Consider the following 21,465-nt stretch of genomic DNA (forward strand, 5'->3'; position numbering starts at 1 on the left):
TGGACATTTTGGTTGTTGATGTCTTGTGGATTATTGGCTTCTCTAACATCTGCAATGCCAGCCAAATCTTTGTCTTCCAAACTCTATGAATCAAGCTTATTCATAAAAGCAAAGTCGATACCGCAGAGAGAATCGGTCTCATCAATAGCGTTTGGAACCTTGCCAAAGTCGAAGTCTCCGCGTCAGTCTTCTAGTCCATCCAGGGGTCATATATAATCGAATAGCACCTTCAGAATCTCCTGCTTCGTTGCTAGATACCAACAATTTTGTCTCATCAGATCTAATTGATCAATATTGAACCACTATTTTTTATACTGCCAACTAGAAACCAACAAGCTCTGTAATAGCATTTTACAGTTGAATAAAACAGATGGTCTTGTTGTTGGTCAATCTATCATTCCGAGGCGGGTCTTTTTTTTTTATATGTTTTATGTTCATTACAAATTTGAGAAACGAAATGTTTAGTAACATTACAAATGTTTAGTAATAAATTGAACAAGACAGAGATGCTGGCAACCATAGGAACATTGTGGTTACTAACTTTTCCAATATTTGCAAAACCATTAAATCTTTGTCGTCCAAACTTTATTACTGTATATGAGCTTAACCCAAAAACCGAAATCAACGAAGCAAATAGAACCAATCATTCATAGATTTTGGAAACCAAAGTTTTAGACTCCACCTTGTTCTCCGTCGCCGAACCCAACAAGCATGCCCCATCAGCATATTCTCTCACATGTCTAATCAGTTTTAATTCATCCTAGTTGAGAAACTACAAGTTTAATTAATATTCTATAGTCGGTTAAGAAAAACAATTAACTAAGGTTGTTCCAAATCTTTGATCATCTTTTTAAGGCGTTTGAGGTGGTTGGTCTGCACTTCAACCGCCTTTTATCCAAAGGCAGTTGAACCACCACAACAACATCGATAGACGATAGCTCAGAACTCGGTTCACATATATACTTGTAACGAAACAGCCCTTTGTATTGATAAGTGGTATTTTCATCTACAAATCTCTATCGAACTGAATATATTTGCCTGACCCGGTTGATGAGTTTTTATCAACAATATCTACAAGAAAAGAGGGAAAAGAAAAAGAAACACTAGCAGAGGAAGAGCTCTTGCGGTAGTGATGTGGGGCAAAGCTTCTTTGCTGCAAACTTGTACTGCCAGGAGAAGAGAAAAGAGAGTAAACACTTGCAAGTATTTTATATGAAAGCTATTAATAATAAAGAAAGTGGAGTGCTTGTTACTTTGTGTTGACTGTACTTCTTTCTGATTGCAACCACGTCAGATGAGGGTTTCTCATTACACAGCTGAAGAAGATTCTTAACGCATGCTTCCATATGTTTAGCCCTGTACGATGTGTAATGCTCTAGCGTAGCGTTCTGCAATACCCGAAATCAGCAGGTTTTAATAGAACGCAGAGTTCAATAAAGCTAAGTAGTGGGGAAAATAGGAGTACAGATACAGTTTTGTGGTCATACCCATGGTTTTCTTGAAGGGTGTAGTATGTATTGTGCCAAGAAAACTGCAGAGGCTGCAACAAGTGATGGAGCGTATCGAAGCATAGCGTAATCTAACAGCGATAATTCGGTGAGATAGCAGGCCAGACACTCAGACAGCAGTGATGGTACCTAATAGAAAGCAGCAGCAAGCCAGCAACTAGTCAGAAACGTATCTAACACATCACCTATTGCGTAGAGAGCTCATCTTTCATTTTCATATAAGAGTATACCTCCTTTCTGCCTTGAGCAGCACGAAGAAAGCGCCTAACCACAATTTTTACAAGTCTAGATCAGCAGGGAACCACAAAAAATGATGATTGAAGTTAACATCAATGTGACCAGAAGCTACCTCAAGAAACATTTTGCTGTCGGAGTTGTTAATTCGAACTTCAAGTAGTTCAGAACAGAAGACTCCATCTCCAAAAGCTGTTAGAAAGCTTAAAGGTTAACAACTTCTTACGAGCATATCAAAACCACAAGAAGAAAATTTTCTCCAGGGAAGACCAAAACACAAACCTCGTTTCTTAAGTATGTGTTATCAGTGATGTAACAGAAATCCTCTACTTGTGGCACACACACTTCTTCATATTTTCTGGAATTTCAGTGTCTACTGGTTAGAAATTGCATACTTCTGAAGAAGAAAAGGGATGAAACCAAAGAGTAAAATTTGTAGATTTCTTACGCTGCTATCATCATGCAGGCAACACCAAGTAACTGCAGATTTTGCTTGTTAATTGCATTGCCCGTAAGATACCGATCTACATAGTTCACTGCCAAATACAACGTCTCGGGCGAAAGCCTATACTCTTCAGCAACCTGTAGTTTTATGAAAATCCAGAGAACAGCTTTGTAAACTATATATCACCTACCAATGAAAATTCTATAAAACGTTTTGTCTATTACTGAACTTAATGCCTTATCAATCTAAACTAAATATCTTGCCTTAATGAACCAGAATTCATCAAAAGCTTACCTCCACGAGCCAGTCAATGAGTATAGAACGCATGCTAGCGTTGATGTTTAACTGAATTCTTTCCATGTAATCTAGGGCCGGTCTTTTCTTTACCTGCATGGAAGATTAAGCAAATTTTCAACTTTGACGATTCAGAAACAGAATCAAGTTAGTATGAGAACTGTGGCAGGGTAACACTAGAGAAATCCTACCTCAGATGCACGCAAATGCTCGTAGATATCAAAAGCAAAGGAAGCACAAAGCTGTGGATCCATCAAGTCACTATCAATGTTAACAATCTCATCATCATCATTTCCATCATCAGTACTGCTCTCGACCATGTGTTCTACAATGTGGCTCTTGAGAGAGTCATGAGTGGAAATTGACGGGTCTGAGTGAGTAGGAGAGGCATCAACAGATAATCCAGGTGATGAAGATAGAAGACTATCATCGATTTGAGGCAATTCGGTGTCTTCGTAAGGAACGATTATGTTTGAATTCGCATTTGACTTGGGAGGTAAACCGCAATCGAGAATTCCCAAATTCCAATTACGAGATAAAGCAGGCTTTGATGCTTTCTTCGATTGGGAGATCTTATTCGAACAATGAACCTTCAGAGATGAAACATTTACAGATTCGGTTCCAGGATAAACCCTAAAACTGCATTTCTCGACGAACAAACACCGGAATTGAAAAGGGACAAAAAGTAGAGAGAATCAAAGATAATTATACCAGAGTAGACGACGAAGAAGAATTTCTTGATCCAGTCTTCTGATTTGTGATGTCGCCAAGGGGAACACGACGGTTTCCAACATCGCGGAGTGAGGTTCGAGTCTTGGCTAAGTTCGGACGAGGAATCGGATTCTCCTGAGATAGGTTCTTCGATGAAGAGGAAGAAGACATTGTTGAAGAAGAAATGGAAATCTCCGGCTCGGCGTTATCGTTTTCCGGTGAGATTTAGGGTTTCTGTTCTGCAGAGAGAGATCTTGAAGGAGACGAGAAACAACGGAAAATGATAAAACGCGGAATTATTATTATTTTTCTTTGATTTGGGGTTTTTCTATTTTCTATTTAATAAAGAAATAACGGATCAATCTTGGCCGTCGATTAAACTCAGAAACCGTTACGATTTACGCGTATTTGATCATCAGTGGGTCCACTATAGTTGAGCGCGAAACTTTTCCCTCTGACTTACATAAGCATGACCAAACCTTCTCTGTGCCTTAGAGGGTTTAAACAAGAGCAGGAAACAACTAATTTATGTGAAGTCAGAATCAATTTCGTTTAGATTTATGTCTTGTTTCAATCATTCTGACAGATGAAATTACATTTTCTTTCTTAAATTAAATGAGGTTCATTTCTTATTTCGTTTTGTTGTTATTCTCAGGCAAAGTTTGTGGTTTTACCCGTGAGTTAATAACACTAACAGGAGGTTTACGATGACCTCAGCTCTACAAATGCAGGGTGTTGGAGCTGAATGCATTGCAAGTGATATTATATCTTCTTCTATTTTTGTACATAACAATCTCTTTCAGCATTGAGCTCCATATCGATCACAAGGTAAAAACTGTCTGAAATCTTATTGTTGGACCGACCCTCACTCGTGGAAATCTGATTCAATCTCTTTTGAGTATCGCAGAGTGCTTCTCAGTTGTTTGGATCAACAATAACTTGTAAGAATCTTCTCAACTACTACCACCTCGTCCGCAGCCATCAAAGGAGCCATTGATCGCACATTTCACAATCGATTTATCTCCTTCCCTTAAGGAACCGCTTCCAACTCCATCTCTTCTTGAATTTTATTCTGGTTGTATTTCACATCCTTTGTAACAAGATCAAAAACTCCATCATATCCGTCTCACAATGTGTTCCATTAAGGTATCTTGAGAGAGAGAGAGAGCTGGTTATTAGATTAGGTTTGTAAACAATTAATTTTTGTTATAAAGTTTTAACATTATATCAGACTGTAACAATTAAGGTATCTGCAGCTACTGGATGTAGCAAGGAATACAATTTGTAGTGTTTCCGCAATTCCAGTAGAATCATTTAACTGACATGGTGTGGTGTGGTCTTTTGAAGTTTGGTTTCCTCTTATGTGACACGTATCATTATTGTCATCATGCCTAATTGCTATTTACAGTTTTGGAATCTTTTGCAAGACAAGACAAAAGCTTAAGTGGTTAGCCCTTTTGAGTCCATGTAGGGAAAAGGTCATTTGATCATTTCAAAGTTTGAATTTTTTACCCCAAATTCGTTTGGTTTAGTATGTGCTTTCACGTCTAAATCATGAACACCGCGTGCTGTAACTCTGTTTTAGAGCACTTGATATTTGAAATCTTAGCCCTTTGATTTTGTCCATCTATTACTACAAATAGTCTCATGGTCTTAGATTAAAGATGCAAAAATTTTCAAGAGAAAAAAACAAATAAAGTAAAGATCTTTGTGTGTGGGTTTATATATTGTGGTGACCATTGCATAATTGAAAAGTTAAGTAAATGGGTAGGGACCAATAGAAACCAAGTCAAATTACATAGAGATAAACTTGTCTAATCTCTCCCGCCACCCACTCCTATCTTCCTCTAATCTCGCCTCTCATCTCTCTTTCTTCTCTCTCTCCTCTCTCGTCATATAAAAGACATTAAACTCATTCTTAATCCAACTCTTCTAAAGTCATCTCTCTTCTATCTATCTATCTCTGTTTTTTCTTGTTTTGTTTCTTGTCTCTTCTTGAGAGCTAAAAAAAAATCAAATGGCCATTGTCCACGTTGATGATTCATTCAAGAGACCTGGAACTATACCTTTTAGCTGGGAGATCCGACCCGGTGTACCCAAAACCCGAATGTCTCAACCCGGTAACACTACTCCTCTTCAGCCTCCAAAGAAACTCTCTCCTCTCCGGTTAAAACCTTTGTCTCACTCTCAGCCTCTTCTACCGCCGGCGTTATCTCCACCGTCTTCTTCTTTCATCTCCAACTCCAAAAGCCGTCCTTTATCTCCTCTCACTCCCCATTCCTTTTCTACAACCCCATCGAAGCTCAAGCCGCCACCAACACCGTCGTCGTTTGCTGGATTCTACTCTCCGGGTCCTTCTTTCCGATCCTCTCCGCGTGCTTTCTCGGAACGGTGGCAGCTCCACCGCCCTAACCGGATTCGACCCGGATCTGAACCCGAACCAAGTTCCGATTTTTCTGTTGCCGGGTTCGGGTGTTTCCCGTCGCCTAGGTTTAGGTTGAGGAAGAATAAGAGCGGTGGTAGTCGGAGGAAAACCGGGTCGAGATCGGAGAATGATTACTACTGCTCCGACATGGAGACGATGTCGCCGTGGACTGTTTCTAGCCGGAGATCGGTTTCTCCGAGATGGGAATCACCCAAGTCGTCGTTCTCTTCCCTCCGATTCTCGCCACGAATCGCCAACGAGGCTGAATGGGTTGGGTTTGGACTCTTTTGAGCACATTTGGCTCGCGATCGGTTCTTTAGCCATCCGAACAGCTTCTTGAATCGCTCAAATCAAATTAAAGCAAATGTTGGGCTAAAATGGGAGTTTTCAAAAGTTTAGGGTCCTATATCTAATGTCCTTAGAGTTTTCACATCTTTGTAGTATAATTTGTGGAATGTGGATGTCTAAAGACAATCCACCATTTTGAAGTTTTTGAGTGCGAGGGATGAAAGATTGTAAGATATGAAAAGTAAAATTGAATTTTCTTACAAGTAGAGGAATTCAAAAATCACACTAAAAGTAAACATTTTCTGCGACATAACTTCTTAAATTATGGAAAAAGGGTCCCAAAAACAAAATACAAAACCAGAATCTATATATATTTTTATTGTCAACAAACCAGTATCTATTCTATATTAATCAAATATTTAATTTCGAATTATAGTGAACGGCCGAATCAGTCAATTTAAAAGTATAGGGCTAAATGGAAATTTAGAAAGTAGTTTGGTGTTTTCTGGGAAAAACTTAAAAAACCGATCTTGTGTTTGGTGTTAAAGCTTTTAGCTTTGTATTTGATACTCAAATAGGACGCCATGAAACCGTCGCAACCGCTATGTAACCGCATTATTGATCAGCTTATTGCCGCAATGATCCAGAACCGTCCATTCGACGCCGTTCTCGCTTCTTCAACGGTCGCGAATCCATGGACTCAGCAGCTCGTCTCCGATGTCCTCCGCTCTATCCCCAGATTCTTCTTCATTTCCCCACGATCCATCGGTCGGCAAAAGGGTTTTCGTCACCGGTCGCCGTTAAAGCAGAGAAACCTCAGTGATGAATCACAACGACGTCGTTCTGAAGTCCTAGTTCTAGGTCCCGGTGCGTATATAGATCCTAAGAAAATCTCTCTCGGGTTGCAGAAAGCATTGGAGTTCTTCTTTTGGATCGAGATCCATTTCGGATTTGGTCATAATGAGATCACTTGCAGAGATATGGCTTGTCTATTGGCCAAAGGCAATGACTTTAAGGGTCTCTGGGATTTTCTCCGGCAAGTCTCTAGAAGAGAGAACGGCAAAAATGTGGTCACAACAGCGTCTATAACGTGTTTGATGAAATGCCTAGGAGAAGAAGGTTTTGTGAAAGAGGCATTAGCTACTTTTTATCGGATGAAGGAATATCACTGCAAACCTGATGTTTATGCTTACAATACAATTATCAATGCTCTCTGCCGAGTGGGGAATTTCAAAAAAGCGAGATTTCTGTTGGATCAGATGCAATTGCCCGGTTTTCGATACCCACCGGATACCTATACTTACACCATTTTAATTAGCTCGTATTGTAGATATGGGATGCAAACCGGATGCAGAAAGGCCATAAGGAGGAGAATGTGGGAGGCTAATCGAATGTTTAGGGAAATGCTGTTCAGAGGGTTTGTACCCGATGTGGTAACTTATAATTGCTTGATCGATGGATGTTGCAAAACAAATCGGATTGGTCGGGCTCTCGAGCTGTTTGAAGATATGAAGACAAAAGGGTGTGTACCGAACCAGGTGACTTATAATTCTTTCATAAGGTATTACAGTGTTACCAATGAGATAGAAGGTGCAATCGAGATGATGAGGACAATGAAGAAGATGGGTCATGGTGTACCTGGTTCAAGCACGTACACACCGCTAATACACGCTCTTGTTGAGACCAGGAGAGCGGCTGAGGCTCGGGATTTGCTGGTGGAGATGGTGGAGGCTGGGTTGGTTCCGAGAGAGTATACTTATAAGTTGGTGTGGGATGCTCTGAGCTCAGAAGGAATGGCGGGTACACTTGATGAAGAGCTGCATAAGAGAATGAGGGAAGGAATACAACAGAGATATAGAAGAGTCATGAAGATCAAACCGGTCATGGCTCGAAAGGACGTTGTCCAAAAATCGGATTTTCACGAGATTGACATGAATCAAAATTATGCAATGGAGGAAATCTGATAGATGTTGGTATAATTCATGCTCAAATTTGCATGGCTTTCATGATGCATTAGATAGTTTGATTGAATCGCTAAATATCGACTTAGTTTAAGCCGGAGCCACCGGAAGATCTAACTGATCAACTAACTAAATGGAGACTGACTGTCGGCAGGTGCACCAATTTGAGAGCTATTCAGATGTTTCCCGAATATTTTTTGAGGAACTCAAACCTTGTATTGTGCTTTTGTAATATTTCACTAATACTATTGTTATTTGTTCATAATAAGAAAGATAAAGAAAAAGGGAACAGAAATCTATACTAACTAATTGGACTCTCATGAGCATTGTGCACGAACAAGCAGAGATTTAACAGTCTGTGGACATAAATCACCGCCAAATGTTTTGCTCCATACTGGTACAGAACACCTACTTTTTCTCAGACACGCCTGCACAAATTCACAAGAACCTCTTGTTTGGGTTTTTACGATTTCAGAGAACAGGTAGAATTTACAGGGACAATAGTAGCTTACCTTCTGTACAACAGCTAAAGAGTTGGGTGAGTGACAGCTTCCAACAGAATAGCTCCCGCAACTTCCATTTGGATTGCCAAAGGTTGCAAACAATACCTTTGAAATTTTCCTGCCAGTAGGACACTGGAGCTGAACCTTAGGCTTTCTATCATACCGGTATTTTAGATGTCTCTGTTCATTTCGGTTGTGGCCTTTCTTTCTCGGAGATATCACAGGATGAGGATGTGTATTGGAGACATGACCACAGACTTCAGTGACTGACACTGTGTCTATAGTTATACCAAGAGGATACCCTTCTCTTTCTTCTTCCAAAATGACTAGTAAGTTACTGTTGGGTTTAAGAAAAGATCGCGGTATATGGTACCTAAAAATAGGAAAACATAGCTTCAAAAAATAACATTCAGCTAATATACCAAGATCATTCAAAAAGGAGAGTGAACAATATCATACCATATCTGAGAAGGGTTCCCCTTGGAAGTATAAAAAGAGACCCAGTACCGACCAATACTCTGGCCATTCACCCAAGCTTCACCTTTTCCCATTGATCCTAAGTTCAAGGCCACCGGATCTTCCCCCTCTGGTGTGTCAAATGAGGCCTGTAGATATAAAATACCTCAGAGATCGAAAGTTTTGAGTAATATATTGAACTAGTACTATTTTACTATTTTGTTGTTCTACCTTGTACCAAGTTAGAGGCTGACTTTTGGAGTCTCTGTACTGCTTCCACTGAACTTTTTTGGCCCCATCTTCAGTGTAAACATGATATTTCTCCCCTTTCAGCCCAACCTCCACAACGATTTTGAGCTAGTATCAGTTAACATGAAGGAGATAAGTTCTGTTGAAGAATAAAACTCATAAGTTTTACCTGATATCCCCAACTATAGTTGTTGAAGAACAGTTGATAACTTCCATTCCAAATATTTACGCTCCGTGATCCAACGACTCTCCTTTCTAGATGTGCTCCTGAATTCTGTGTTCCAAAGAGATACACCGTCAGAAAAAATGTACTCCAGATGGTGTTTTGATATTTGCTACAGATACTGATGTAGAAGTACTCTATTTGGAGCAAATATTGAAGAAGTTCAGGAGGAAAGACTGGGGCTCACCGGTAATCCTACCATTACGCTGAGTAATGCCATGTTATTTGTGCCATTATTCAGTGACATATTTTTCTCTAGCAAAAAACTATGCGCTTTGAAAGTTCCATGCATAGAACCTAAATAGAACACAAAGTTAGAAGCATTTAACTTTGATGATGCCAAAAACCTCTAACCTTGAGTCGGATTCAACGGTAAAAAGGCATACCTATGAATCTCTCATTAACAAAGGCGTGTAGAACATGTCCAAGATGGTTGACTTTAAGAACTGATGGAGCTCCTTCAGATTGCTCAAACCTTTATTGCAAAAGAAAAATTATATCTTAAAGAATACCTAACAGAGAATGTACTACTTATCTTGCCTAATGAAGTATATTTTACGGGATATAATTGGCTTTACCTAGTTGTTTGCCACAGATAATCGGAAGTATCCTGTGTTGTATTCATGTGCTCAAGCAAGGATTCTGATCTTATTGACGTTTCACTGAAACTTGGGACAGTTTCTGTAAATTTCTCCCACATGTGAGGAGAAGACAAATTTTGTCTTGGTTTCCTTGTTCTCGTGTTGTATTGCGCATTGACCTATCCACAACACGAAATAAAAATGAATTTATCACAAGAAATCTGTGTGTATGATAGTCTTGATGTATGAGCTTACCTTGGCAGTGTTGAAGGCTACATTCTTGCAGTCTGGCAGGACACTTATAGATTTTGGAGACAAACGATATGAAGAATTACGAAACTGTACAGTACAATCGCACTTGTCTTGATTCACAAGTAAGGCAGCGCATAGGTTCGCCTTCTTCCCAAACACAAAAGCCTGTTAAATAAGAGATCAAGATCACTATAACAACATTCTTCATGAAAAATCAAACAGGTTAAGACACTGTTGGAATTTACTTACAGTTTGTAGCTTCCCCAGTGATATTGTAGTTTGCAGTCCTGAAAGTAGAGGCTCTTCACACAACTTAACTGCAGCATGTAATTCCTTCAGGTGTCCCCATTTTGGTTGCCTAAGTAATCCTGCAGCACCAACCATTTATGTTGTACTTTCAAATCAATATCTGATTTTGAGAGTGAATGGTTTGAAATATTACCATATTCATCAAGTGGAGCCTGATCATAATAACTGGTGATTACGAACTGTGAAGCATTTCTCCCGAAGTTTGTTCCTCCATGATACTAAAATAAGATACAGTGTAAAATCATTATTGCTTCTCTTATACATTAGAGTTTTTTTTTTTAAAAAAAAAACAGAGAGTGAGACTGGAAAAAGTACCATGTAGTAGTTAACAAAACTTCCATTCTTGGCGATGAAGAGAGCAACATGGAATGCTATATCCTCAGCTGACCTTATCAATGGTTCCTCACCATATGTTTGATAACTATACAAAGGGAGCAGCTGGCAGTTAATTTTTTTATCTGGAGAATGGGAAGTACACAACAATGTAGTGAATGTGAATAAAGACCATACAAACTCGTCCAGTTCTCAGTCCATATTGCAGGTTTGTTTGGTGAATTGGGTCCTTTGAATGTTTCTCCACATTGCCTCCCATTGCAAGCATTAACCTGAGGCACCATAGAAACAAGAAGAAAACTCAAAAAACGGATTTAGAAGTGGAAAATGGCAGATGAGCCACATTGCAGGACAAACATAAAAACCAACCAAAGGATCAGGGGCATCATCTTGCTTGCACATAACCCATGGCACTCCTGTGTCAAGCTCAACAGCCAATTTTGCTGCCCATTTGACATATGATTTCCCATCTTGTCGAAAAGCTCTAGCTACCATCCCATACTCGTTCTCAATCTGTTTTGCACATAACATTAAGATCATTAAAAAGGACAACTTCGAAAGGAACATAAATGAAAACAAAAAAAAAAATGTAAACCTGTGAGAGTATGATAGGTCCTCCTTGAGAAGCATACAAGTTTTCCGATTTCATCAGCTTGACAATCATTTGTGCATATCTCTTCATGTGATACTGCAAATAAAACGTAATTCTTTAGACCATAGAATTACGGAAGCCATCTGAGTTCAGTAAATTAATTACCTTGAATGGCTCATTATCTGTCCTGAAGACAATCCCTTGAACATTATGCAACCAGAAAGGCAAACCCCTGTAAAGTGTATTAAAAAAAAAAAAAAAAAAAAAAAAAAAAAAAAAAAAAAACTTAAATTCCACGAATCTTGGTTTAACCGTATCGGAAAATCTTAACGATCTAAAGACGGGAAGAGCTTACCCATAAGACCATTCCCCTTGGATAAAAGGTCCAATCCGAAGACAGACATATAAGCCGTGCGCTTTTACTTCCTTGATAAACTTCACGATATCACGGCGTCCACTGAAATCGAACTGTAGATTCGCAAAAGACATCAATAGTATAAACTTATACCTACGTTCGTCTGTATAGAGACGGAGAGACTGACCTGGCCTTGTTGAGGCTCGTGAATGTTCCAGAACACATATGTGTCTATTACATCTATTCCTCCAGATTTTGCCTTTGCTATCAATGACGGCCACATCTGCAAGTTCGACTTCCCATTACTATTTGCAGACGAAGAGATCCCGCCAAAGGCCAAATCATATAGAAATTGGAAGTTTTATGCGATTTCAGAACATTTGGGGTTGAATAAGAATAAATCAGAAATAAGAGTACTTTGTCTCGCAAATTCGATAAGTTCAAAACGGCCTAGTCGAGATAAAGACGATTTTATCCTCATTCTCTCTCTCTAAAGTCTAAACTCTAACGGCTCACGTATTTCGTCTTCGCAACCTGCCGCCGACTTAGTGTGCTAATTCACGTGACTGATCGGCGCGATTTCGCCGGGAAATTGCAGGAATTATATTCCGGCGACGTTACGAAACTTCTAAAACGGATCGGAGAGAACGGAGAGAGAATTACCTGAGGAGTGCTGCGAGTATAATGGATTGATCCGGAGAAAAGGATCTTATGTTGGCCGTCGATGATCAGCGATCTCCCGTCGTAGGTTACGTTTGCGGCGTCTCTGGCTACGATAACCGCCATGAGAACGAAAAAAGCTAGCGAATACTGAAAAGTCGTCATTTCTTATGTAAACACTGACGTTTATGATTCTAGAGAGTTTTATAGTTTGGGACGATGCACAACTAACTGTGCAGTGTATCTCACCATCGTCTCGAATTTATGCGAAATAATAAATTATTTTTTTGTTTTTTTTTTTAAATCCGGTTTTTTTTGATGCAATGGAAATTGCAGTTAAAAGCCCAATAATGGCGAGGCCCATCAAAAAGCTGAGTCAAACAATGGTGGAAAATGGAAAGGGAAAAATGTCGTTAAAATCCCCAACTTATTCAAAACGTTGATTTAAATCCTCAACTCATGATGAAACAAAATAAATATCAAACTTATGTTGACTTTCCAAATAAATATCAAACTTATGTTGACTTTCCAAATAAATATCAAACTTCCGTTGACATGACCATATTAGGTACGACGTTAAGTGGGTTAATAGATCTCGTTAACAGAGTTAATTTTCTGTTAAGATACATGTTAATTGATAACGACATCGTTTCATATAACAACAAAACGACGTCGTTTTATCGTAACGATTGAATTAAATCCTTAAAGTCAATCTTAGATCCCCAAATCGAGCAAAATCTCTAACCCTAAATCTTCATATGATTTGAAACTCGGGATTTTATTGAGCAGTTACGACAAAACAACATCGTTTTATGTTTAGAAGGAATACTGTCATTTTTAATTAGCGGGTCTGTTAACAGAAAATTAATCTCGTTAATATGGTCTCTTAACTCACTTAACGTCATGCCTAATATGGCCAAGTCAATGAAAGTTTGGTGTTTATTTGGAAAGTCAACATAAGTTTAATATTTATTTGGAAAGTCAATATAAGTTTAATATCTATTTCGTTTCGTCGTGAGTTGAGGATTTAAATCAACGTTTTGAATAAGTTGGAGATTTTAATGACATTTTTCTCAAAATGGAAATCTCTCAAAATCCAAATCCGGTTAGAAATGGGTTTGACTGGTTTCGGGTCGCAGTCGAACCGGTTGACCTCGATTATCATTCTGGTAGTTGAAGACTTGAAAACTGAGTCGTCGTAGCACGTGTTGCACGTGAGAAACTTCCCGCACAAAATTAGACACTTTTAGTCTGAGATTCTTGGGTTGAATCTCCAGAATCCATGGATCGTGCTTTAACTTCCCGTTTTGATACTCTCTCCCCTTTTCGATACCGACATAGGAGCTCTCTGACCATCACTCGACGATTCGCGCCGGCGATTGTTTGCGCGAAACGATCTCCGATCGATGGAGTGAGCGACGAGCTGAATCTGATCGCTTCACAGAACTTCGATCAAGCTCCCGCACGAAGACGAGCCCGTTCTGCTTTTGTTGACTTGCAGCTTCAGCTGGATCACTGCTTGTTCAAGGTTGCATTGATTCTTATTTTAATAGCTAAATCTAAAGATAATCTCCCTTCTAATAATTTGAATCTGGTGACAGAAAGCTCCGATTGGAATCAGAACAGAGGAGGTAAGCAGTGATTTTGTTTATTTGTTCCATTCGAAGGAGATACAAAGTCAAAAGTAGTAGTTTTTAAATCTTTCTTTGGTGTATAATGATAGTGGTATGAGAGAAATTCGAAAGGGGAACAAATTTTCTGCAAGAGCTGGTTGCCGAAATCCGGCGAACAAATCAAAGCTGCGGTGTGTTTCTGTCATGGCTATGGCAGCACTTGCACTTTCTTCTTCGATGGTTCGTGTTTGATATCTCTACTTGCATCATTTTGTTGAAAGGCTCTTCTTTTATATGTGGGAAAAACTTTGGGTTGTGTTACAGGTATAGCAAAGCAAATAGCAGGTTTTGGTTATGGAGTTTATGCTATAGACCATCCTGGTTTTGGCCTATCAGATGGTTTACATGGTCACATCCCAAGTTTTGATGACTTAGCTGAAAATGCTATTGAACAGTTCACCAAAATGAAAGGTATATCCAAATTTTACCTGTTATTGCTTTTGTGTTGAATCTTGCTTTTGGGTTTTTCTCAAGTGGTATGATTCCTAGGGAGACCTGAATTGAGAAATTTGCCCCGGTTTCTGCTCGGACAGTCAATGGGAGGAGCAGTTGCCTTAAAAATTCATCTGAAAGAACCTCAAGCTTGGGATGGTCTTATCCTTGCCGCTCCAATGTGTAAGGTAACTCTCTAACTATTTCATTTGCTATGCATGTAATTGAGGTCTGGAGATTTGTTACTCAAATCTGCAAATAGATTTTTAGTGCCTGGAAGTATCTGTATTCACATTTTACATCACCTAGTTACTTAGTTCATGTTTGAATTGAAATACCTGACCTTGAGTTTTCTCAAGATTTCAGAAGATGTAAAACCTCCTCCACTGGTCTTGAAGGCGTTAATCTTGATGTCGACACTATTTCCCAAAGCGAAGCTCTTTCCAAAGAGAGACTTGAGCGACTTCTTCTTCAGGGACCCGAGTAAAAGAAAATTGGTACTTTCTCAGAGAAAGTTTCTCTTAGTTTTTCAACGGAACACTCTCTGAAGCATTTTTGCTAACTTCCTTGTTGATGATTCTGTTCTCTGTGGATCAAGTGTGAGTACGATGTGATTTGCTACGATGATCAAACACGTCTAAAAACTGCTGTTGAACTTCTAAATGCAACAAGAGACATTGAGATGCAAGTTGACAAGGTTAGTTGCAGAACCAAAGAAATAAAGAAAAGTTCTGATCATAGACACATTTCTCATAACTTCTGTCTTTTCTATGTTGCAGGTCTCGTTGCCACTGTTGATACTTCATGGAGACGCTGATAAAGTCACAGATCCCACTGTGAGCAAATTCCTTCATGAGCATGCAATCAGCCAAGACAAGACTCTAAAACTCTATCCAGGTGGTTACCATTGCATTCTAGAAGGTGATACAGACGAAAATATTTTCACTGTAATCAACGACATAGTTGCTTGGCTCGATGCCCGCGTTGCTCCCAAGTAAAGTGAGATTATATCTCCACAAACATATACTCATTATTGTCTTCTGAAAAATGTCGAGTCTCTATGATTAATAACATCCGGAAAAAAAATAAAGATCTGTGGCTTACAATGAATACACAACCTTGGCCCTTGCTTGCTTAGCTTAGCTAGTGCCTCTAAAGCTACATCAGCCGCATCTTTCAAACTGTAGTTAGTAGTGTTTGGGTGCACATAAGTCAGGCTCAGAATCAAATTGATGACTGATTCTCTCATTTGAACCATATTGCTCTAAGAGATCCTAGAAATCTTGTGTTCCATTTGAGTGTTATTTTGTCAATGGACAGGCCCGGTCTCAAGCACAGACAGAGGAAACCATACATACGAATGGCAGGAATTCCGAAAAACGCTGTCCACGGACACCGAGTAATGACTTCTGTTATCCGAAGATACCAAATGTACCATGGTCTGGGGTGAAAACAAGACCGGTATGCACGACAATGCACTCAGCTAACATTGCATCAAATGTCAGGCGTGTGAACGAGTCCCTTGGTGAACCATGGACCGAACCATCACTTCTAATACCATGAGCAGGTCGGGGTACCTACATTGACCAAATAAGTAGAGTTTGAGGACATCCCCAGCTTCTATGTAGTTGTTGTGTGAATCAAATTAAAACATTTTCTGACCAAGACAATTAAGATAGATACTCAAAGCTCCTAGAAAAAAGTAAAGCATATCAAGAAAAAACGTTAAAAGACGTAAAAGGTCATCTGAAAGCCCAATAATATCGAGGCCCATTAATAAGAAAAGAAAAAAAATTGTCTAGAGTTTCGTCCAAGCCACCACCCTCGACTTTAAAAAGTTCTCTTCTCTTGCTCAGATTTCTTCTCCGATAGGAAAACTCCCAAAGTTTCACTCTGTAAAACCCTAATTTTCCGATGTCGGTAAGTGTTCCTTCCCGAATTCTTCTTTCAATTTCGAGGTTTTGTTTGTTCAGCGCAATGATTGATAGTATGATTTGAACGATGAATGGATGGACATTGTGGTGATTCAGATCTTCGAGTACAATGGAAGTGCCGTCGTAGCTATGGTAGGGAAGAACTGCTTCGCTATAGCCAGTGATCGGAGGCTTGGTGTACAATTACAAACCATCGCTACCGATTTTCAGAGAATCTCTAAGATCCACGATCATCTCTTCATCGGACTTTCCGGTCTCGCCACCGATGTCCAGACTTTGTAAGACTATTCCATTTTTCATATGTTTCCTCCCAGAATTTTAGGTGAATTACAAAATTTATGGCTTCTTTTATTTGTTTGGCTTTGGGACTGAAGGTACCAGCGACTCGTATTTCGTCATAAGTTATATCAGCTTCGGGAAGAAAGAGACATGAAGCCAGAAACTTTCGCTAGTCTTGTATCTGCCATTCTTTATGAAAAAAGGTTGGTGAATTGTCTTCTTCTCTCATTTGTAGTTAGTTTCTAGTTACTGATTTCTTATGATTTATGTTGACATGCCACTACTAAGTACCAAATTCTTCATTTCAGATTTGGCCCATTCTTGTGCCAACCTGTGATTGCTGGATTGGGAGATGATAACAAACCCTTCATTTGCACTATGGATTCGATTGGAGCCAAGTATGCTCGCTTTCTTTCTTTGCTGCTTCTCCTATTACTTAAGACGTTATTTCTCATTTTTCATATGGAATGCCATTTAATTTGGTTAGCCAGTGTGTGTATTCCTGCAATTTGGTAGGTGAGTTAGAGGGATCGGCATTTTGGCTTTAGTTTGAATATTGTTTTTGTTTTTTGTCATTCAATGCAGTGTATGTATTTCATATGAGTGAACTTATTTTGCATGTGCTGAGCTGTTTCAAATTAGAGTTCTAATATAGTTGAGATTTTACTGAACATGATAGTTGCAGTGGTGAGCATGCCTTGACACATGTTCTCTCTAAATGCAGGGAGTTAGCTAAAGATTTTGTTGTCTCTGGAACTGCTTCAGAATCACTATATGGTGCCTGTGAAGCCATGTACAAACCAGATATGGTATGTGCCTTTTAAAAACTTGTTTTTCTTACGTATTAACTGGAAACTCGAATGCTTGTTGCTAAGATCCCCTGAAAACTTGGTAGAATCGTTCATATGTAAGTACTCTAATATAGAATCTTGATTTGGTGGGAATAATTGTGTGCATTAGTGCCAATGATAGATGACGTAACTCCAATAATTTTCTCTCGAATATTTTGATTTGGCTTAGGGTTAAGGTGTTTCAGTATTGTTATTACTCCCCTGCCATAGTATTGCGTAAATAAAGTTTGGATTTCAAGGTCATCATTATAAGAAGTGCATCGTAAATAAACTCGAGATAAAATGAAAAGCATATTATATAACTCTACTCAAAAAATTTGATTTTCAGGAAGCTGAGGAACTGTTCGAGACAATTTCACAAGCACTTCTCTCTTCAGTTGACCGCGATTGTCTTAGTGGGTGGGGAGGTCATGTCTACGTTGTGTAAGTTTTGTTCTCCTCATCTTCTTCTTCTCTTTTTTTTTCTTGTCATATCTTGCCTCTCATAGAACATGCCTCTTGTAAACTTGTCTACCAAGGATATGTATTATATAACATAGTAACTTTTTTTCATGGTGATGTTATCCAGAACACCAAATGAGGTCAAAGAGAGAATCCTGAAGGGAAGGATGGATTGATCTGATATCACATATCTGCTTTTGTCCAAGTTCGGTTTACTCCTTAACCCGGTTAAGTAGAAGAACCCTCTCGTCCCACTCCCATAGTCTGTTCCTTCTCTGAAACTGGATATTGTGGTTCCTTCGCTTGGAATTATTTGCAATTGATAGAGTTCAAAGAAAATGAAGAAATAGCAGTTGTTGTCTTGTTCCAGTAGTCGACCATTCTATGAACCTTGTTGTTTCTGGTTTATATTCATACAAGTGTTCCATATTTCTGGTTTAGTTTTCAAGGTTGGTGCTGATTAGCAGCACATTGGGTGATTAAAAAGAACAAGAAAACAACACTTCAATATTTAGTGGCTAATTGTTTTGGATTAACACGAGCCGAAATCTATTGGTAAACTAGCAACTATCAATAAACGTGATTTGGGTATGGAAACCATAAAATAACTATGAAATCAACGTTGTTTGGTTGGTGATCACTAGTATCTACAAATAGAAACGACTCTAACCATAATGATGATCCTGAATCCCTGACGCTGCTTTTATATTATGTGACATTGTGAATGATTTGCATATGTCCTGTTTTGTTTGTGGCGTTAGATTGAGCCAGAGCGGCAAAATCCACACGCATATGCGTTTTAATTTGATGATTTCTTATAAAACGTGGCATGTCCAATAGTTCAGGTCGTTACACGAATATAAACCAAATCCTGCCGACCTAACTTATCTCGGTGGGTATATGGGTATTCATATATTTAAGGTTCTACTTGGGCAATCATTATCGATGCTCGTAAATTCATGCATATAATCATTTTGATTATAATTCTATGAAACCATCCACATCCTGTCACGTGTCTAATTCTTGGGTCACTTTTTGAGCTTTTTATCAAATTCAACGTAACCCACCAACAATAAAAAGCGGCAAAACTAACATTCCGGCTCCACGTGGCAAAGATCCAAGCGTGAATCTATTAGGTGGCACAGGCGGCTCGAGATGACGTTATCTTTGTGGACTCCAATCCATTAGAGAAAATGACAAGAGTTAAGTGGCGTTAGCATAAGTTAATAACCAGGAGCTGCTTTTTAAAAAAGAAAAATTAACAGCCACGATTCCTTTTTCGCCTTTAGTGTATGCTAAATAAATAGACCTCTTCCTGGTTATAAAGAAAGAAACTTAAATCTGTCTCGACTCTCGAATTTGAGTTTGGATGCGACGTTTTACGTAGTAGTTTTTGTAAATTTAAATGTCCTAGACCTTAAATTTCTAAAGTGGAATGTAATTTACACACACACACAATTTATACACAAACAATTGTGGAAGCAAGGATTTAGTATCGATCTTTAATGGAGAAGCATATGTCCGAAGAAGAATCATTACTTTTTTAATTACGGCGGAAATAATGTACAATAATTAATTGACGTTCGTTTAAAATAATAATTCAATATCGAAAGACGAAAGTAACAAAGCCTTGAGATCTCATGAAGAAATCAATGAGAGAGAAATAATTTTGAGATACGGTCAACGTTTGGTCTCCTTTAGGAAAGTACACGCGTGAGATCGAACGTGTCGATTCTTATCGCTCTTTCCCAAAATCGACATGCTCTCGGACCGCTACATTCCAAATAGTCTGACGTAAGCAATGACAAAACTTAAATACATTACAGCCTGCCACGTGTCCCTGTCCATCTAGTACAATGAATCCTCCACTAAACAAATTTAACCATTTTTGTTCGAGATTCCTTTCCACCAACACAAAGCCCCTGTCTATCTGCCACGTGTCCAAGCTCTTCTTCTTATATAAGGCATCTCTCTTCTTTGCTTGAGAAGTTTCAAACATCTTTCTAGTTGTTTCTTGCTATAAACAAGTAATAACAACAATAAAGGGGAAAATAGGTTAATTATGATGAAATCTGGGGCTGATTTGCAATTTCCACCTGGATTTAGATTTCATCCGACGGATGAAGAGCTCGTCCTCATGTATCTCTGTCGTAAATGCGCGTCACAGCCGATCCCTGCTCCTATCATCACCGAACTCGATTTGTACAGATATGATCCTTGGGACCTTCCGGGTACGTTAGTTTTCTTTTTGCCCTTTTAACTCACACAATGCAATAACCGGTTTAAGTATGAACAAACCGAATTTCAATTTACAGACATGGCTTTGTACGGTGAAAAGGAATGGTATTTTTTCTCACCAAGAGATAGAAAATACCCAAACGGTTCAAGACCGAACCGGGCAGCTGGTACTGGGTATTGGAAAGCCACAGGTGCTGATAAACCGATAGGTCGTCCCAAACCGGTTGGTATTAAGAAGGCTCTAGTGTTTTACTCTGGAAAACCTCCAAATGGAGAGAAAACCAATTGGATTATGCACGAATACCGGCTCGCTGACGTGGACCGGTCGGTTCGCAAGAAAAACAGTCTAAGGGTGAGTGATTTATTCGTTTCCAAACCGAAATTTTAATATGATATTGAACCGGACGTGTTTTTGATATTCTTGAACAGTTGGACGATTGGGTACTGTGTCGTATATATAACAAGAAAGGTGTCATCGAGAAGCAACGGAGCGAGAACGAGTTAAGGGCTGTGAATGACACGTGTCCACCGGAATCTGTGGAGAGATTGATCGCCGGCTCGGAGCAAGTGGTGTCACAGGAATTCACGTGTAGCAACGGTCGGTTGAGTAATGCCCTGGATTTTCCGTTTAATTACGTAGATGCCATCGCCGATAATGAGATTGTCTCACGGCTATTGAGCGGGAACCAGATGTGGTCGACGTTGGATCCACTTGTGGTTAGGCAGAGAACTTTCTGAGTGTCACGTGCGATGCGAGTTAGTGGAAACTATCACTGTCCTGTCTGTCATCGCACGTGCCGGTTTGAAACCTGCCTAGCTGATCCAGAAGGGAAGTGGCCAGGTTGGGCTTTTCAGCAACAATTGGGCCTTGGCTTTCTTCTCCTTTATCAAGACGGGCTACTGTGTGTGTGTATCCACAAAGCAATATCATCAACTGTTCTGAAATAAGAAAATTTAGAAATTCATTTTAAATCTGTTATATATTCTTTGAATGATCTTTTCGACTCTAAACTACAATCTAGCTTTTTTATATAAAAGATATTATTAACTAAAATGCAAACTAAAAAAAAAAGGGAGAAATCGGAAGATAGTACTAGTGTTGGGATTATTGGAGGGAAGCTCGAGATCCGATTTCACTGACTGCATGGTATCGGAAAAGTGTCGGTAATGGTAGGGTCTGACAGATAACAGTCTTATCGTTGCAACTTGCATTCAAACAAATCTCATTGTTCGCTTTA

The 21,465-nt window shown here is 39.2% G+C and overlaps 7 protein-coding genes across 7 annotated transcripts; 5 read left to right on the plus strand and 2 right to left on the minus strand.

The window, feature by feature from the left end:
- Positions 1 to 935: 935 nt before the first annotated feature.
- LOC9325204 (cyclin-A1-2) lies at positions 936 to 3,485 on the minus strand. The gene is made up of 10 exons (XM_002889095.2): positions 3,193 to 3,485; positions 2,673 to 3,071; positions 2,482 to 2,574; positions 2,191 to 2,324; positions 2,025 to 2,100; positions 1,858 to 1,934; positions 1,739 to 1,772; positions 1,488 to 1,637; positions 1,254 to 1,388; positions 936 to 1,166 (listed from the first exon to the last, which is right to left on the minus strand). Exons 1-10 carry the CDS (start codon positions 3,361 to 3,363, stop codon positions 1,104 to 1,106), a joined length of 1,332 nt encoding a protein of 443 aa, XP_002889141.1. The 5' UTR covers positions 3,364 to 3,485; the 3' UTR covers positions 936 to 1,103.
- A 1,381-nt stretch (positions 3,486 to 4,866) lies between these two features.
- Positions 4,867 to 6,213, plus strand: LOC9325205 (proline-rich receptor-like protein kinase PERK5). The gene has a single exon (XM_021035927.1). It carries the CDS (start codon positions 5,210 to 5,212, stop codon positions 5,906 to 5,908), a length of 699 nt encoding a protein of 232 aa, XP_020891586.1. The 5' UTR covers positions 4,867 to 5,209; the 3' UTR covers positions 5,909 to 6,213.
- Positions 6,214 to 6,455: 242 nt separating this feature from the next.
- Positions 6,456 to 8,186, plus strand: LOC9323745 (pentatricopeptide repeat-containing protein At1g77405). Its single transcript, XM_002887635.2, has one exon. It carries the CDS (start codon positions 6,490 to 6,492, stop codon positions 7,867 to 7,869), a length of 1,380 nt encoding a protein of 459 aa, XP_002887681.1. The 5' UTR covers positions 6,456 to 6,489; the 3' UTR covers positions 7,870 to 8,186.
- On the minus strand, positions 8,088 to 12,663 carry LOC9323746 (beta-galactosidase 16). Its single transcript, XM_002889096.2, has 19 exons — positions 12,383 to 12,663; positions 11,907 to 12,002; positions 11,720 to 11,832; positions 11,530 to 11,596; positions 11,368 to 11,460; positions 11,142 to 11,285; positions 10,950 to 11,044; positions 10,755 to 10,860; positions 10,573 to 10,657; positions 10,380 to 10,498; positions 10,134 to 10,295; positions 9,876 to 10,057; positions 9,684 to 9,772; positions 9,485 to 9,594; positions 9,244 to 9,348; positions 9,057 to 9,164; positions 8,829 to 8,974; positions 8,379 to 8,742; positions 8,088 to 8,294 (listed from the first exon to the last, which is right to left on the minus strand). Exons 1-19 carry the CDS (start codon positions 12,542 to 12,544, stop codon positions 8,184 to 8,186), a joined length of 2,457 nt encoding a protein of 818 aa, XP_002889142.1. The 5' UTR covers positions 12,545 to 12,663; the 3' UTR covers positions 8,088 to 8,183.
- An 875-nt stretch (positions 12,664 to 13,538) lies between these two features.
- On the plus strand, positions 13,539 to 16,051 carry LOC9325206 (caffeoylshikimate esterase). The gene is made up of 8 exons (XM_021035926.1): positions 13,539 to 13,907; positions 13,981 to 14,010; positions 14,103 to 14,232; positions 14,317 to 14,463; positions 14,542 to 14,672; positions 14,844 to 14,981; positions 15,083 to 15,181; positions 15,264 to 16,051. The coding sequence occupies exons 1-8, from the start codon at positions 13,662 to 13,664 to the stop codon at positions 15,480 to 15,482; spliced, it is 1,140 nt and encodes a 379-aa protein (XP_020891585.1). The 5' UTR covers positions 13,539 to 13,661; the 3' UTR covers positions 15,483 to 16,051.
- A 219-nt stretch (positions 16,052 to 16,270) lies between these two features.
- LOC9323747 (proteasome subunit beta type-3-B) lies at positions 16,271 to 18,525 on the plus strand. Its single transcript, XM_002887637.2, has 7 exons — positions 16,271 to 16,404; positions 16,515 to 16,696; positions 16,793 to 16,900; positions 17,006 to 17,095; positions 17,422 to 17,506; positions 17,877 to 17,971; positions 18,117 to 18,525. Exons 1-7 carry the CDS (start codon positions 16,399 to 16,401, stop codon positions 18,163 to 18,165), a joined length of 615 nt encoding a protein of 204 aa, XP_002887683.1. The 5' UTR covers positions 16,271 to 16,398; the 3' UTR covers positions 18,166 to 18,525.
- A 1,400-nt stretch (positions 18,526 to 19,925) lies between these two features.
- Positions 19,926 to 21,238, plus strand: LOC9323748 (NAC transcription factor 32). The gene is made up of 3 exons (XM_002887638.2): positions 19,926 to 20,220; positions 20,305 to 20,579; positions 20,657 to 21,238. Exons 1-3 carry the CDS (start codon positions 20,052 to 20,054, stop codon positions 20,963 to 20,965), a joined length of 753 nt encoding a protein of 250 aa, XP_002887684.1. The 5' UTR covers positions 19,926 to 20,051; the 3' UTR covers positions 20,966 to 21,238.
- Positions 21,239 to 21,465: the final 227 nt, after the last annotated feature.

Source organism: Arabidopsis lyrata, assembly GCF_000004255.2.
Source record: "Arabidopsis lyrata subsp. lyrata unplaced genomic scaffold ARALYscaffold_2, whole genome shotgun sequence".
Taxonomy (NCBI): Eukaryota; Viridiplantae; Streptophyta; class Magnoliopsida; order Brassicales; family Brassicaceae; genus Arabidopsis; species Arabidopsis lyrata.

Bases quoted from the DNA above. Each gene is read 5' to 3' on its own strand.
- LOC9325204 (XM_002889095.2), bottom strand. From the start codon at position 3,363: ATGTCTTCTTCCTCTTCATCGAAGAACCTATCTCAGGAGAATCCGATT. The intron at 1,773-1,857 runs GTAGCTTCTGGT...AATTGTGGTTAG, and splicing joins ACAGCAAAATGTTTCTTGAG to GCGCTTTCTTCGTGCTGCTC. The intron at 1,389-1,487 runs GTATGACCACAA...CGGGTATTGCAG, and splicing joins ACCCTTCAAGAAAACCATGG to AACGCTACGCTAGAGCATTA.
- LOC9325205 (XM_021035927.1), top strand. From the start codon at position 5,210: ATGGCCATTGTCCACGTTGATGATTCATTCAAGAGACCTGGAACTATA.
- LOC9323745 (XM_002887635.2), top strand. From the start codon at position 6,490: ATGAAACCGTCGCAACCGCTATGTAACCGCATTATTGATCAGCTTATT.
- LOC9323746 (XM_002889096.2), bottom strand. From the start codon at position 12,544: ATGACGACTTTTCAGTATTCGCTAGCTTTTTTCGTTCTCATGGCGGTT. The intron at 11,833-11,906 runs GTCAGTCTCTCC...GCGAATCTACAG, and splicing joins ACGAGCCTCAACAAGGCCAG to TTCGATTTCAGTGGACGCCG. The intron at 8,975-9,056 runs GTAGAACAACAA...TTATATCTACAG, and splicing joins AGCCTCTAACTTGGTACAAG to GCCTCATTTGACACACCAGA.
- LOC9325206 (XM_021035926.1), top strand. From the start codon at position 13,662: ATGGATCGTGCTTTAACTTCCCGTTTTGATACTCTCTCCCCTTTTCGA. The intron at 14,464-14,541 runs GTATATCCAAAT...TATGATTCCTAG, and splicing joins ACAGTTCACCAAAATGAAAG to GGAGACCTGAATTGAGAAAT. The intron at 14,982-15,082 runs GTACTTTCTCAG...CTGTGGATCAAG, and splicing joins ACCCGAGTAAAAGAAAATTG to TGTGAGTACGATGTGATTTG.
- LOC9323747 (XM_002887637.2), top strand. The intron at 17,507-17,876 runs GTATGTGCCTTT...TTTGATTTTCAG, and splicing joins CCATGTACAAACCAGATATG to GAAGCTGAGGAACTGTTCGA. The intron at 17,972-18,116 runs GTAAGTTTTGTT...GATGTTATCCAG, and splicing joins GGAGGTCATGTCTACGTTGT to AACACCAAATGAGGTCAAAG.
- LOC9323748 (XM_002887638.2), top strand. From the start codon at position 20,052: ATGATGAAATCTGGGGCTGATTTGCAATTTCCACCTGGATTTAGATTT. The intron at 20,221-20,304 runs GTACGTTAGTTT...TTCAATTTACAG, and splicing joins TGATCCTTGGGACCTTCCGG to ACATGGCTTTGTACGGTGAA. The intron at 20,580-20,656 runs GTGAGTGATTTA...ATTCTTGAACAG, and splicing joins GCAAGAAAAACAGTCTAAGG to TTGGACGATTGGGTACTGTG.